The following is a 14,450-nucleotide window of genomic DNA, read 5'->3' as shown; positions in this document are numbered from 1 at the left end:
GGGTTTTAATTTTTTTGCTTTTTTTGGACCGGGAAAAATAACTGGGTTGGCATGACTGGAAGAAGAACATATTTTTACAGGATTCACGACTTTCCTTTAGAGACGCCCTTCTATTCACCCTTTTTGGCATTATTTTCTACTTCTTCGGGGATGAGCAGTTTGGAGACCAGCATATTTTTGTTACGATGAGAAGTCGGTCGGGATAGGGAATATGGAAGGATTTATTTGGATGGATACAGGTAGAATAGTAATCAATAGTATATTTATTGTTTAGTTTTTACATTTTTTACTTTCTCCAGAACTCTTTTGTGACCCCTGGTGATGATGGATATTGGGATTTTCACTGCTGCGAGCAATAATACGAGAATGATTTGAGGCATTTGCTCATTCTCGAGTCATCGTTACCCGGTTCGGCCCTAAAGCTTGGCGGCGATCATGAGGTGGCGTCGTAGCAAGCCCAAGGTTGGGAGAGACGCAATGTAACGATGCCAGGGGGGAGGGGGGGTGTGAGTTGAGTGTGCGGGACGAGTTCGGCTCCGTTCCTCTCGGTTTTCTGATCAAAGATTGCCCGATCATTGATGCTGTGCTTGGAAGGATTACAATACATGGTCTACATGGTCAGGGCTGCATGCTCATCTGCACCCAACGCACAATGGACTTGGCTCTATTAGCGAGTTAGAAGCCTGGGGAATGTAGCAGGCACGTGTGGTTGGTGAGGGTTTGGTTGCCAGGGACATCGGATACGAGAAAGCAGCACGAGCACAAAAGATTGGGGAACCCTGATCGATAGGAACGTGGGAAGACGAGGTTGGTGAGCGGGCGTGGGATCGATACGCAAGGGTCGTTTGTGCGGTGGAGTACTCGGAATGGCATGGAATGGAATATTTTACTGTTTTCGCATGGCATTTCTCTCTCGACCAGTTCCTGTTGCTGCTGTGTGGGAATCGACGAGGCATTATCTTGGAGGCGAGGATAAGCATGAGGACGCATCTGCAAGGTGTTTGCTGGCGAAGGAGGTACATGCATACACTATGTCATTGATCCCCGATATTCTGTCTTCGTGGAGTCAACCTTTGGGCTAGAGCGGCGGTCCTGCATTGGTTTGGGGGCAGAAATGGGCTCGATGCAGCTCCAGTTCACAAATCAGCCAGTGGGCTTGAAAGCTTGTAGGCTTGAAGGAGGGGGAAGTCCCTTGGCCAGCTTTTGCTCGGCTGCGGCTTGAATTGAGTTTTGACTAGGAAGAAGGTTCACTAGGTTCTCATGCTAGCTGGTAGCTACGCCCTGCTTTGTGCAGTGGCTCGTCGACGATCCAGCTGGATTGAGCTCGGGAGGTTGGGTTCGTGCTACGTCGTAGCCGTGGTGAAGCTCATCGAGATAAGACCATCATGTCGAGATAACGTCACTTTCCAACAATCGGCAAGAGCGATCGCCAGCAGCCCAGGACCAACACAATGCAGCGTCGAGACCCGCAGACATCTCTCTGCCAACCTCTCGACTGTTGACCTTTGCTGCTCGATGCGGGTTAGCGTCGCTGCAAGGTGCATTTTCTGACTTCGTATTGCTGAGCTCGAGGTTTGGGCTGATTGGGTAGCGTCCGGATGGGGTCTCCGCGCCTGGCTCCGAATCGGGAATCGGGAACGCCACGGTCATGATACGTCATGATAGACTCACTAAGTTGAAGATAGATTAGAAACATCAAGACGGACAAGGAGAGTTACGGTGCCCATTATCGTCATTGTTTGGCAGGGAATCCCCGGTTTGCGGCGTCATTTGATAATCCTATCGCCGTGGAGTGAGAGTAATCACATTATCGAGATCCTGCAAGTGTCTCAAATGCTCACGTAGAACATAAGTTAGCAGTGCTCACTACTCTTCCACTTACACCGCCCATCTTTTTTGGTTCATCATGGCTCTCGGCATCTTCAGCTTCTTAAAACGACAATAACCTATTAAACGCAGATCAGAACTGAGCGGGACGCGGGTCTCAATCGAGATCTAGGTCCTCTTTTAAATTTTTTAATATTTTCCTTTGAAATGTTTTCTTCCGTTGCCAAGGGATCTTCCTAGCTAGTGTCCGGACTTGGTGATCTGGTAGTGGCTCGAGACTGCAAAGAGTTGCCCTTTTCACAGGATTCATTTTATTTCGTCTTATTAGTTTACTTCGTCCTAGTTTAGCTATGCCCAGCCCAGACAAGCACCCGATACCTCCCTCTTACCCTCGGTCACTCCGCGCTTCCCTGCTTGCTCGAGGGAGGATAGGATTGGGGTTGGGTGTGGGCAGATGAGCCAAACCTCGTATTTCCCCGGTCTGGAGCCCAGCGTTGAACCGAGAGGAGTGAGAGGCATGACCAGCCCATGTACAGAGCGGAGTATGCGTACGCATAGTGTACTCGTACTCCTCTTTCCTGCAATCCTCTGCAGCTCTCAATAAGTCGGGATATCGGCACACCACAACTGGCCGGGTCCTCAACTTCTCTTCTCGTGATAGGCGATCGAGTACTCCGTACTGGGTTTTCCATCTCGACCTGAGAGAAAGCAGTCCGAGGGCCTGATGGCGATGATGCGGGGAGACCCTTCTGGTCTGGTGGTCTCGACATGCTCTTTCCCCTCTCCTCTCATCGTCTATTGTTCCTTGCACCTACCGGCCCTTTCCGATCAATCTCCTGCTCCCATAACAAGCAGATAAAACAATTTACTCCATACTTCTTAGATTACTATCGTTTCTAATCTATTACGATCCCCACCAGAGTGATCACGATCGTCCTATTCAATCAACTCGTCAACACCACCCGCAGCAGCCCACCTCTCGCACTCCCTCCGACGCTCCGCAACCCACTCTTCCGACTCAGCGGGGAACAGATACCACTCCCCTCCGCCCTCCATGTCCTTAAACACCTGTTCAAGCTCGGCAACAGTTCCGTACTCCCCGTTCCAACATCGGGAGATGATTCCGTCCTCGGTCGAATCAGATAATCGAGGAAACTCCTTCCGTTGAAACATCTTCATCAACGTCGGAACATCGTATTCTTCCCGGGCATACGGATAGTGCCCACGTGTGAGGCTGTAAAAGATCGAGCCGATTGCGAAGTTCTCGGTATAAGGGCCGGCCAAACCGTATCCTCTCCCTTTCCCTTCTTCCTTGCTCAGGAGCCGGCCAAACGGCTCGGTCGCCACGGGCAGTTGGTTGCCCACTGGGAGCGATGAGCCCAAATCGTGAATTCTTAGGTTACCGTTCTGGTCAATGAGTAGATTGTCCGGGCGAAGGTCCCCGTGGGCGTAGCCCTGCTTTTCCATAAAGGCCGCTCCTCCACATAGCTGGCCCATCCAACGTACTGTCTTTCGTTGGACGTAACTATAGATCTTTGAACTGATCACGTCGCGGAGGTCCCGAACCGCACGCAGCATGAACGTTGCCGAAGGAGTTTGATATATGCACGGGATTATGTACGGACTCTTTCGATCGAGAATCTTGAACATCTTTTGCTCATTAGCGAATTCCTCTTCGGCGTCTTCGATCTTGCGGCGAGGTATCTTGACGACGACCAGGTCGCTCAGTTTATAGATGAGGCCGTAGGCACCCATGCCGAGTAATCTTGCCTTGAAGACATGACCATTCAACGGAATAATGGCGTCCGAATTGGTCTGCGTCGGTATTGGCATTCCAAGGAGGTCAGAATGAAGTATGAAACAGGTAGTGGAAAGTAAGTTATGCTTAGCAATTGATAGGGAATCGACGCTCTCAATGCTGGCGCCTTGGTAGGCTTCCGTCCTTGTTCAATTGTCTTGTCTTGGTTGGTTTACCAGTAAACCAAGTCAGCAAGCTGCTTAGGTCAGCCTACCAGGCCGCCGTCAAACCATCAAACCATCACAGCTTCCTTTATCCGTTGTTATCGTTCTCATCACTGGAGACGAAGGACAGCAATTAAAACAGCTTGGAGCATGCGGTGAATTGAAGAAAAGCATGTGGATATTCCATGCTCATACTAATAATGCTGTCTATGAGACGTCTATCCAGACTCCGTTATCATCCTGCCGCCAGTTTCCAGAATCCTTACAATCCTCGCAAGGCGCCCTTTTCCTCGTAGATCCCAAGACAGCCTGACGGGGCCTTTTCCCACAGGACTTATCAGGCGAGGCCTCCGCCGCAGAGCAATGGGTCTTGCGGATCTCCACCTCGATTATTTCCTCATGGCCGCAAAGAAAGTATCGCTTGCCGGCACCCCACTCGGTGCACCCGTCCTCGCTGCAGTGTGGTATCAGTGGAGACGTAAGGACCGTGAGGTTGTCCTTGGAAGATTACGAGAATTACATACCATGTCTCGGACATAATTGCGAAGTTTTTTTCCGGAGTTTGAAGACGGCCTGGCAGGCAGTAGGTTGGCAGGCCGGCAGGTGTGGTTCTGCCTTATCGTATCAGTTTATGTTTGGGCGCGCGCGCGGGCAAACAGAGGGAACGATCACATCGGTACAGACAAGCTTGGTCTAAAGGGAGGCTGCACATTCTTGGAAAAGGTTCCTGGGAGTAAGTGAGGCCGGAAATGTTGCCAGCGCTGTGCTTTGAAAGACTGAAGTAGCCTCCTCACAATATCGAGAGCTATCAATATATATAACGCGCACCTAGCAGCCCTGTGTTTTTTGGGGCACAATCGTGCGGGGAAGTCGGTAAACATCTATGATGTTTTGGTATTTTCCAGGGTGGATGCTGGACTGGCTGTCTGCTCCTTTCAGCATGTCTCGACTGGACTCTCTCCGTAGGGCGAGTCCAACGCATCGAGTGAATGCATAATGTTGCGCTGCTGCGAGTTGTTAACGTGGGTGACCAATCTCATCTACTGCTTCGAGGAAAGGGGGGGATACGGGATAGGCAGCAGCTGCGTGGGCACCAACACTCGGTTGATGAGTGGTTGGTGATGAGAATTGGTTTTCTTCCACTTCATTTGCGTCGAACCGTCTTTCCGCGTTGTCTGCCTGGAGGACCAGAATTGAGAAAGATCAACAAATAATTTTTCAGGGAATGGAATGCGACTAGCACTGGTGTTCGGACATGATTCAACATTGCGGGCAAACTGGATTCGTCCGTGTACCATATTGAGCGACCCGACCTGGCACTCGATCGTCGTGAAAGTCGACAAATGTACCATCGGAGCCGAATTTCGTCTCGCCTGCCCAAGATGTAATTCCGATATTCTTAATAGGTCGCAGATGGAACTGGATGGGTCGTAGAAAACGCGGCGGCGGAAAAAAGCAGTAGAAAAGCGCCAGTTTGAGACTTGAGCACCAAGGACTGACCACAGTTTGCCTGCCCACTAAGTCAAGACCAGTGTCATATTCATTCCTCATGTCTAATCCTCATAACACTCGAAACCCATAATGCAATCTCCGGTAATAACTCCATATGATACACCGACTCTCCCAACCCCCATCACACCCCTTCAACATCCATCCTCGCCCTCACCTCCCTCAACAACGCCTTCGCCTCCTCCACCTCCACCCCGTCCTCACACAACTCCGTCGCCAACCGATTCGCCGTAACATAATCCTCCATATCAAGCGCATATCTCGCCAGCCACATCCTCGCCTTACTCGTCGCCGCCGTGACACCCGTGCCGCCCTCGTGATCCCCGGCCCCAACAGCGGCGCTCTCGCCCCCTCTGCCGTCGTCCGAAGGAGGAGGCGAGTCGTTGTGTATGGTGATCGACTCTTGGAAACGCATGTCGTCGGAGGATTGGACTCCGCCATCTTCCTGTGCGAGGCAGAGCTCCATGTAAGACTTGGCCTCGTCGATTTCGCCGAGCCGATTATACATGTTGGCAATCTGCAGCAACGTCTCGGGATCCATGTGTCCCGTCGTATTCCGTCCACCTAGCAACTCGCCGCCGCTGCCAAAGCTGCTCCCCACGTCGTAGTATGCATCGGCCAGCAGCGCGCGCTTAAGCGCCTTGATACCATCTCGGTCGCGATCCATCTTCTCAAGACACGAGCCGACGGCCAACCACATCTTGCCGTCCCAGGGCCGTAAGCCTGCCGCCTTCTTGTAGTACCATAGAGCGTAGGTGTGCATTTCGAGCATCTCGTATGTCTGACCAAGACCGTACCAGGCCCGATAATCCCGACGGTTGACGTCCACGGCTCGGCGATACGACTCGATCGCGGCGTGCGTATTCTTCAACTCGACGTACTCATGGCCCATGAGCGTCCAGGCTGACAAGCACGTACGATCGAGCGTGAGGGCACGGCGGAAGTACTGCACGGCCTTTTCGTGCATAGATAAAAGGCTGTAGTAGTTCCCGATGACGACGCACGATTCGGGCCGGAACTTGTCGACGTTGGAACAGAGGTGGGCCAGGAAGGCGAGTTTTGGTCGCATGTTCATTACGTAGAGGATGTTGGAGTAGTGGTCGAGGGAGTCGAGGCGGTAAGGGTGGAGAGAGAGGAGGCGGCTGAAGTGCTGCTCGGCGGCGACGAAGTCTTTGGCGTGGTAGGAGAGGAGGGCGTTGCAGGTGAGGAGGAAGGAGGAGGTGGGGAAGATGCTGAGGAGTTGGTCGAGGGAGTTGGCGAGGGAGGGGCCTTGTTGGAAGAGTTCGAGGGAGGTGTGGAGGTGGAACATGAAGGAGACGATGTTGTGTGGGAGGTGCTTGGCGATGCGGTTGAGCTGCAGGTGGTCAGTCGCTGATGGTGATGTAGAGGAATCGGTTCGTAGACTTACATCTTCCACTCGAGATATTAATGAGGCCATCTCGAGCCAGCAGCCCCAGTTCATGGGGAAGAGGTGCACGCTCCGTACCAGATACTCCATAGCCTTTTCGTTGTTCTTTTCCTTTGCAAGCACCATTCCGTAGCTAGACCTCAGGGCCATACGTCAGCGGGTTGGTTTATGGGTGACAGGAGTAGCAGAGTGCGTCGGCATCACTTACAGATATTCGAGCCAGCCCTGACTTCCCACCGCCTCCTCATCGCCCACACTCCTCTCCTCAAACCACGCATTAAGACACTTGCTCACAAGAAGCAACTGCTTATTCCCCACTGTCCCCACATCATGCGGCCCCATCACCATCTCCGCATCCTCATCTTTCCTCTTCTCGCCCGATATCACCTTGGCATAGAGCGCAAGGAACAGACTCTTCTGGCTTATCTTCGGCAGCGCCGCAGTCTTGCTCGACTCAGCTGCTGCCGTCGCCGCCGTCGCACTCGGTTTTAGCTTGCCCTTTCCCTTGGGAGTTCCCGATGCTGGTTCGGCTTTGGATTCCACGATGCCCGAGAGCATGGACTCGGGAAGGAAGACGGCGGCGCATCGGTCGTATTCGCGGCAGTCGAATAGAGATTTTGCGAAGAGGTATTTGTTGAATTCTTGCGCTTCTAGACGTGCTTCTTCGGGGTCGGGATTCGGGCCGGATATGGAGGCGGACTGGGCGGTTATTGTGTCTTGGGAGGAGGGTTGTTGGCCTGTGGATTCGGGGATGGAGTTGAGGAGCTCAGCAGCCCTGCAAGAAGCTTAGCATTAGGAGCTTGGGGAGCGACAGTCGATTGGGGTTATTGAAATGAACCTGGACGCACCATTTCGCGGATTGGTAGAGACAGCGCTCGAAACATTTGACTACAGCGTCCTGCAGAGCTGCCCGCAATTGGAAGACTTCATTGTCGCTGAGGGACATGGCTCAGGCATGTGGGTGACCTTCTGGTGTGTCTAGAGATTGGGTTGGGATACTGTTGAGTGGTATGTGGGAGCCTCTTCCGAAGTTATGGTTCTTGAGAAGAGATGCAGCCACGGTGGTTGGCGGAGAAGCCGTGCTGATGATTGTGAGCTGTGGTTGTGAAGCTCTTCAGTCGCGTCGACGCGGCGGTTGTGAATTCTTGGGAGCTCAAGATCTCAATCAATACCTTTGTACTTCGTACCTCAGTACAGTAATACAAGTACATAGGTACATAGGTACACAGGTACGATGCCACTAGGGCGGGCAGTGGAGGGGCACAGCACGTGCTCCGGAGTGCTATGTCACGTGATCTCAACCCTACATACTACACGCCTTTAACACTCCAGGAGAACTAAGAACTTACAGTTTCCGCAAGCTGGCACGGCGACATTTTCACTCCAGGCAGTAGGCAGACCAAAATCATGTGGGGGAGTAATCCTATCTATCACATGGCCTACATCCACGGAAAAGGCGCCTGGTGAGAGGATCCAACCTTACACTGAGAACCCACTAGGGTGCGACGGGATGCTCCGAGCAGGCAGGATGAACACGGAGCATACGGGGTTGGTGGGCCTCCCGCGTCTAACCCCTCCGGGCCACCACCAATCCGGGCGAGAGTGGGCATCCCGCTTGCATCGGCAGACTGATGGATTGGCAGATTCCTTTCGTGGCGTTTTGCATCCCTTGGAATGATCAACGTAAATAGCGGAAAGACATTCGCGATCCACATTTTTGGGCAGTTAACTATTACGGCCCGATCTTCCTTGCCCAAGTAAACGCGCCAAGCCGCTCTGCAGGCATCCTTTGAGTGGTTGATGTCATCCCTAGCTTTTTTAGAGCTCGAGCGAGCAGCCTGATAATAAAACATTGTCCACATTGCCGACCGCCGACAGCGCCACTGCGCGATCCGTGATCAGAGATTGTTCCCAACGTCAACCTCGATCCCAGCAACCGCTTGCAAAGCTAACCTACCGGACAGTCTAATCTATGGACCGCCTTTTGCAGTGTAGCTGATGGATGACTCTTGATAGAAGCGAAATACATCCTCGACTGCTCAACCATAATCTGAATCGTTCTTCCACCCCCCTGAACAGTTCCGACATATCCAAGCTGGTACACTGGCAATTCACATCAGATTCGCGGCCCGACATCCTCCAAATACATCTGGGCTGCAGAACATTAAGCAGCCCCTGGTGTTTAGCAAAATAGCCTAATGGACGGATCTCATCGCGAGTTTGATCCTGACGGTGATGTCCTTCTAATTTTACGGAATCCGAATGCACCCTTTGCCGACTGGAGCGAGCAGGAGAAACTTAGTTTTACACCCTCTTTTGGCTTAGGAAAAAGGAAGAAGAGCAGGAAGGGCAAGAGAGGCAAGGCGCAGGTATGACATTTCTTAAGCTGCCACCACTATTTGTTACGCCGAGGCTGAAATGCTGTCGTTGAGCCGCTCTCCGATCCGCTCCCCGATCCGCTCCCCGATCCGGTAGACGTGGAAGAACCGTCACCGAAAGAGGCGCTCGACCGGCCTATAGAAACGCCAGCCACAGAAGATACACTCGAAGAAGACACTGGCGTAGCCATCGGAGAGGTACGACTACGCGTCTCATCACGGCACTTGACCTTGGCCTCAGCCTACTTTAGAAACCTTCTCACCTGCGCCTGGAAGGAAGCGACTACCAGTGCAGATGGCTGCCGATACATATACTTTGAACACTGGGACGAGGAAGCCCTTACGATCCTCATGCACGTCGTCCATGGCCAAACTCGAAGTGTGCCTAGAACTGTCAGCCTTGAGATGCTGGCGAAGATTGCCCTTCTAGTCGACTATTACAAGTGCCATGAAGTTATTGAAGTCTTCTCCGATATGTGGATCCAGAAACTCAGGAACCAACTTCCGGCGCACTTTGATAGAGATCTCGTTCTCTGGGTTTTCATCTCCTATGTCTTCATCCAAGACGATATCTTCAAGGAGGTGACTAGAACAGCGATAGAGCAGAGTCCAGGAGAAGTTTCATCCCTGAGTCTTCCAATTCCATCCGTCATCGGCAAGTAATCTAGCAGAGACTTTTCGGTACAGAGACTAACCTTTAACAGAGGAACTCAATTGTCGTCGCATTGAATTAACCGACCGGATCCTCACCCAGCTTCGCTCCCTTTTGTTGCATTTTCGTGATAACCACATGGGGTGCTCGTTTGAATGTTCATCTATACTTCTAGGCGCTCTTACGAAGGAGATGCACGCGAATGGTCTCCCACCAGTTTTTGGATCTGTTAGCGCTACGGAACGTAGCCTTGCAGACACGATCAACATGGTGCGCCAGTTTCAATCTCCTGAGTGGGGTAGGAGGAATCCTTTCGGCTCAGGTTGGATACAGCACTCCTGCACATTATCATCATTTGTCGAAGAGAGAGTAATCAAGTATGTCAAGGTAGAAGGATTAAGTTTATCTAGTTTTCTGAGGCGTGGCATTCTTAGAAGAAGTGAGCAAGGGGTCTGATACTCACTATAATGCAGTAGCATTATAAAGCGCTGAGTTCCACTTCATCAGCTCCGCTCGTCTTAAGGTCCTGATCTGGAGTTTTTGATTCTCTCTAAGTTTATTATTATTGCTAGGAGTAGTATTTTCAGTGTATGTTCCTAATCCAACCATCGAGATGGTTGTTTTGGCGACTGTTAACCCACCGCGAAAGGTGGAAAACCACCTGCGGCAGGTTCTGCCCTTCCGAGGGAGGAGAGAGGGGTATTCCCACGGGATTAGCAGTGGGGAGAATCCCCATCATGCCAACATGTGTGGGGACATTTCGTTGCCCCTCACAATTGACCGCTTAGGGTGTTCTCAGTCCTCTACGTTAATTTTAGGGACCTTCTAAGTATGTTTTAGGCCTCTCTAAAGTACCCTGGTCAAAATGTCTGGAGCACTGGTTTGATGCAAGATTGCGATCCTGCTGGGGTGTAAAGCCGCAGACGTTGCGTGAAGAACCGTGATATAAGTCCGAGGAGGACCTCGGTAACAAAGTATATACGAAAAACTGAAAAAAAAAAAAAAAAAAAAAAAAAAAAAAAAAACTCGAGCTATTCTCGAGCTATTCTCGGGCTGGTATATCGTGTATAGGTTGTTCAAATACTCAAAAGGAGAGCTATGGAAAAATAAAAATAACACTGCCGAAGGCCAGGGCAGTTACATGGTGATATTTGAAGGGGGCATCAACTCTAATCACGTGAATAATCCCCCTGTTTTTGAGGGCGGTTCCATACATCGTAAGAAGTCACCAAAAAACTGCGGCCAGAATTCCGTGCAGGTGGCTCCGTCTGCTGCCCCATGATCTTTCCCAGGAACTCTTATTTCAAATAATCCCCCAGTTGTGTTCCCAAGCTTATCTCTCAACACGCATTTCGAGAACAATTAAGCTGGTGCTTTAGTAGCTATATTAATATTTAACTACTAAACTATTTACTTAATTTAAATAAGTTATTATTTAATATATTACTAAATTACTTATTTTAAATTATTAAAATATTAATTAAGTTTTTTTATTTTTTTTTTATATTAATAATTTATAAAATCCTTAGCTATTAAGACGGAGCAGTGCAGCCTGCCCGAAACACTACAAGAAACAAGAAAGGAAACAAGGAACAAATGGTGGTCAGATAGTCAAGAATGGTTCCTGCAAGAAGCTGCTGCAATTCCGCCTGTAGGAATGGAAGTAGGACGTCGGAAATGGTTGATCAACGGAAATAGGGCCGTATCACAACCAAAGGAGGCTTCCAAATAGGGAGAAGCCAAAGATCATACTAGTGTTAAATAGGAGACATATCTATATGTAAAATAATAGAAGAACTGTCCGGAAATAGGGCCGGACCAGATTCGACACTTGGTCCATCCATCCCATCCCATTCCTATTTTAAGCTCGTCCTAAGTTTCGCAGTTTTGCAGTTTCGCAATAAAGACGAGTAGATGTTTTATAGGCAATGAGCCAATGCGCTGAGGGACTCGGTCCGGCATTGAATGCATGAATCCAAGTCGCCGTGTGCGATGCAAGATTACCCGCCATATTGCCAAGGCACTACTTCAAGATGGACAGTTTTAAATCCCTCACTCAAGTGGGCATACATGGAGAAAACTTGGGAAGGAAAGAAGAAATGGATTGAGAAGGTGAAATCTCGTGTCGCCCTACTGTGCCGCGTCAAGGAACAATAATGTTTCCCCGTCTCTGCTGGTTCAGTCCCCAAAGGAGGACTGCACCTTTTGCGCTGTAAGTCTGTGACCACCTTTTCCCCATCGCAGTGCTCATTCTGTAATTAGCACTGTGACAAGGCTCTCTTAGATGTTGATGTTCTACGGGATCCGTCGTAGAAGGTAAGCCGTGAACGCACCTGTGTTATACGGACTCCTCTTCCTCGTGAGTTCTGCTTATCCTTTGTACCTTTCTTGGGTCTAGTTGCTTAAAATATAATAAGACACGCCTTATGACTGTGTCCGTTTTTCTCTACGAAGGAAACATATAAACGCTCTGGTGCAAGCACCACCGCTGTAGTTTAACTTGAAATGGAAAAAAGGGAGTCGGCGGGAGGTCTGGTGTCGCTCGCCACACCATCACCGCTGAGGGGGGATCACGGGGCGGGACATAATTGGCCTGAAAATCATGGTGGGCGAGATAAGGCACCGACGGCTCAAAGGCCTGGACTCATTTCTTTTTGATTCCGTATTCCGTGGGGTCTTCTTCACTTTCGATCATCATTTACCCTTTACCCATCATCCACCATCCCGAATACCCCCCTCTTGCTAGAAGTTACCCTCATCTCAATGGAGCGCGCCGATCCCATAGAGTTCCAGTCCAATAAGCCTTCCGCTCCCCCCGGACAAGCTTCTGGGGTTGTTCAGGAGCCGACTGGTTCACAGATTCCCCTTTCTTCTATCATAGGCGACGGATCCCAGGGGCAAACTGCGATTGTAAGTAAATCCCAAAAGCTCTTCTGCTCCTGGGCTGGGGTCGAACTGACTCGTAGAACGCTTTACAGTCCAATCCTGACTCGGAAACGAATCGAGCCTCGACGCTACAAACTCGGCTTACCAGACCTGACCTGTCAATTTCGAGAGACCTATGGGACGTGGCATACGATGCTCTCCAAGAGTCACACCCACTACTCTTGAATGAATATGAAAAGATCTTGTCCTCTAGGCTACGGGGTCCAGAAGATGATGCTAGAGGAGAGCAACCGATCAACTTGATCGACCGCACTGATAACGATAGAAGACGGCAACAGATGATCGATGTTATAAGGCTAGGAATACAGAAATTGGAAGAAACTCTAAAAACGGCTCTAGAAACCAACCACGGCAAATTCATCGCCCGAATGAAGGATGACATCCGCTCTGCGATACAGGATACGCCTGAGGTCGCCATTCCATGGGTTGGATGTGTCTTGGTCTTAAACGTGGGTGTTTGTGTGTTGGAAAATTCTTGATAATTAATTGCTAAGCTCAAGCAGGAGTTACCACGGCGAGGGTGGACGGAGTGGACGAGAAACCCTGACCAACGCAGAGGTGCCTCTCAAATGCTAGACCTCTGCTCTACCATGAACTTCTTTTGCGATTTGCCTAAAGTTCTTCTTCAAAATGGCTTGGCGGAATATAACGACCGCTTCTCCCAGGCGCTGAGAACAGATATCCGCGAGTTGATTCTAAATCAATACCGGGCAATCTTGTTATTCCAAATCCAGCTCCTCTACTCTTGCTACCGGACAAGCGGATTCCAACTCGCAGACCTCGGCAATATATCCGCGGATTGGGGTCCAGTAGCCCTCGCGAGGGAAAGCCTAACCCATGGCCAGCGCGACTTGCTGCCCCATTCTGTTGGACTTGCTGCTGTCGGGGTTTGCGGAATTTGCGACAAAATCCGCGAACTGTTGCTGTTGGCTATCTTAACGTTGGGGGTACGGACCGCTCACCTACATTTAAGCCAAGGCGGTGGCAATGACGATGACACAAAGGCAACCGATTCAACGTTTATAGACGCTCTCTCAGAGTTTGTCGAACAGTTCATAAGCTCTCATCCTCCGGCAATGGACAAGACCCTCTTCGAGATACACTGGAGCTTTTCCAGCTCCAGGAGGCTGAGACCACCAACATCGGTCATTACTACAACGTGCTTAAGGGTGGCTGCCAACATCATCGGCCTCGAGAGTTTATTGCGCCAGATACAGCAGCACTACGCCTCAACGGAGATCAGTGCTGAGATTGCTGAGATCACTGAAACACTGCTCCAAAGTCTGCTGCCGCAAGGCAAGCAAGCGGTGCGGGAATACTTCCGGATCTATATCAGAGAAAGAACGTCAATGGCATACACTCTAGACCCCGTCATTAAGGACACTTCAGTGACGACGGAAGTTAACAGCCCTTGTCGGGGAGGGCCGGCTGCCTTGTCGGCAGATGCCACACAACCCGATGCGGCCAAACACAATGTTATAGGGCTAGTCATAGCTGTAGACGGCGACGGTATGACTGCGGCAGACGGTAGGGATTTCATCAATATTTTTGGGCCGGGGGACTGGAACCAACGTCTCGAGGCTGTGGATAATCGGCGGGTGGTAAATCACCCCAACGTCCCGGCTAGCGATCAGTTTTCGCTGCCTCACCCCATTGTTGCCCGTGCGTTTGTACCAGAGGCATGCATTCATAGCCATAGGCCTCTAAAATTGCCACTCTCGACGAGAGTGCTGATTATGGAGCATGACCATCAGGTGTGGACTCCTAG

The 14,450-nt window shown here is 50.6% G+C and overlaps 4 protein-coding genes across 4 annotated transcripts; 2 read left to right on the top strand and 2 right to left on the bottom strand.

The window, feature by feature from the left end:
- Positions 1-2,763: 2,763 nt before the first annotated feature.
- On the bottom strand, positions 2,764-4,327 carry SAPIO_CDS8852 (uncharacterized protein; the record flags this gene model as incomplete). The annotated part of the gene is made up of 3 exons (XM_016790394.1): positions 2,764-3,642; positions 4,174-4,243; positions 4,314-4,327. The coding sequence occupies 3 exons, from the start codon at positions 4,325-4,327 to the stop codon at positions 2,764-2,766; spliced, it is 963 nt and encodes a 320-aa protein (XP_016639697.1).
- Positions 4,328-5,422: 1,095 nt separating this feature from the next.
- On the bottom strand, positions 5,423-7,652 carry SAPIO_CDS8851 (Uncharacterized protein; the record flags this gene model as incomplete). The annotated part of the gene is made up of 4 exons (XM_016790393.1): positions 5,423-6,652; positions 6,707-6,839; positions 6,915-7,481; positions 7,555-7,652. 4 exons carry the CDS (start codon positions 7,650-7,652, stop codon positions 5,423-5,425), a joined length of 2,028 nt encoding a protein of 675 aa, XP_016639696.1.
- Positions 7,653-8,904: 1,252 nt separating this feature from the next.
- SAPIO_CDS8850 (uncharacterized protein) lies at positions 8,905-9,747 on the top strand (the record flags this gene model as incomplete). Its single annotated transcript, XM_016790392.1, has 2 exons — positions 8,905-9,075; positions 9,139-9,747. 2 exons carry the CDS (start codon positions 8,905-8,907, stop codon positions 9,745-9,747), a joined length of 780 nt encoding a protein of 259 aa, XP_016639695.1.
- A 2,752-nt stretch (positions 9,748-12,499) lies between these two features.
- Positions 12,500-14,450, top strand: SAPIO_CDS8849 (uncharacterized protein; the record flags this gene model as incomplete). The annotated part of the gene is made up of 4 exons (XM_016790391.1): positions 12,500-12,646; positions 12,715-13,092; positions 13,177-14,344; positions 14,437-14,450. The coding sequence occupies 4 exons, from the start codon at positions 12,500-12,502 to the stop codon at positions 14,448-14,450; spliced, it is 1,707 nt and encodes a 568-aa protein (XP_016639694.1).

This window comes from Scedosporium apiospermum (genome assembly GCF_000732125.1).
Source record: "Scedosporium apiospermum strain IHEM 14462 chromosome Unknown SEQ_SAPIO_0132, whole genome shotgun sequence".
Taxonomy (NCBI): domain Eukaryota; kingdom Fungi; phylum Ascomycota; class Sordariomycetes; order Microascales; family Microascaceae; genus Scedosporium; species Scedosporium apiospermum.
Note: the sequence above shows the minus strand (reverse complement) of the source record. Positions and strands in the feature narration are given on the sequence as shown.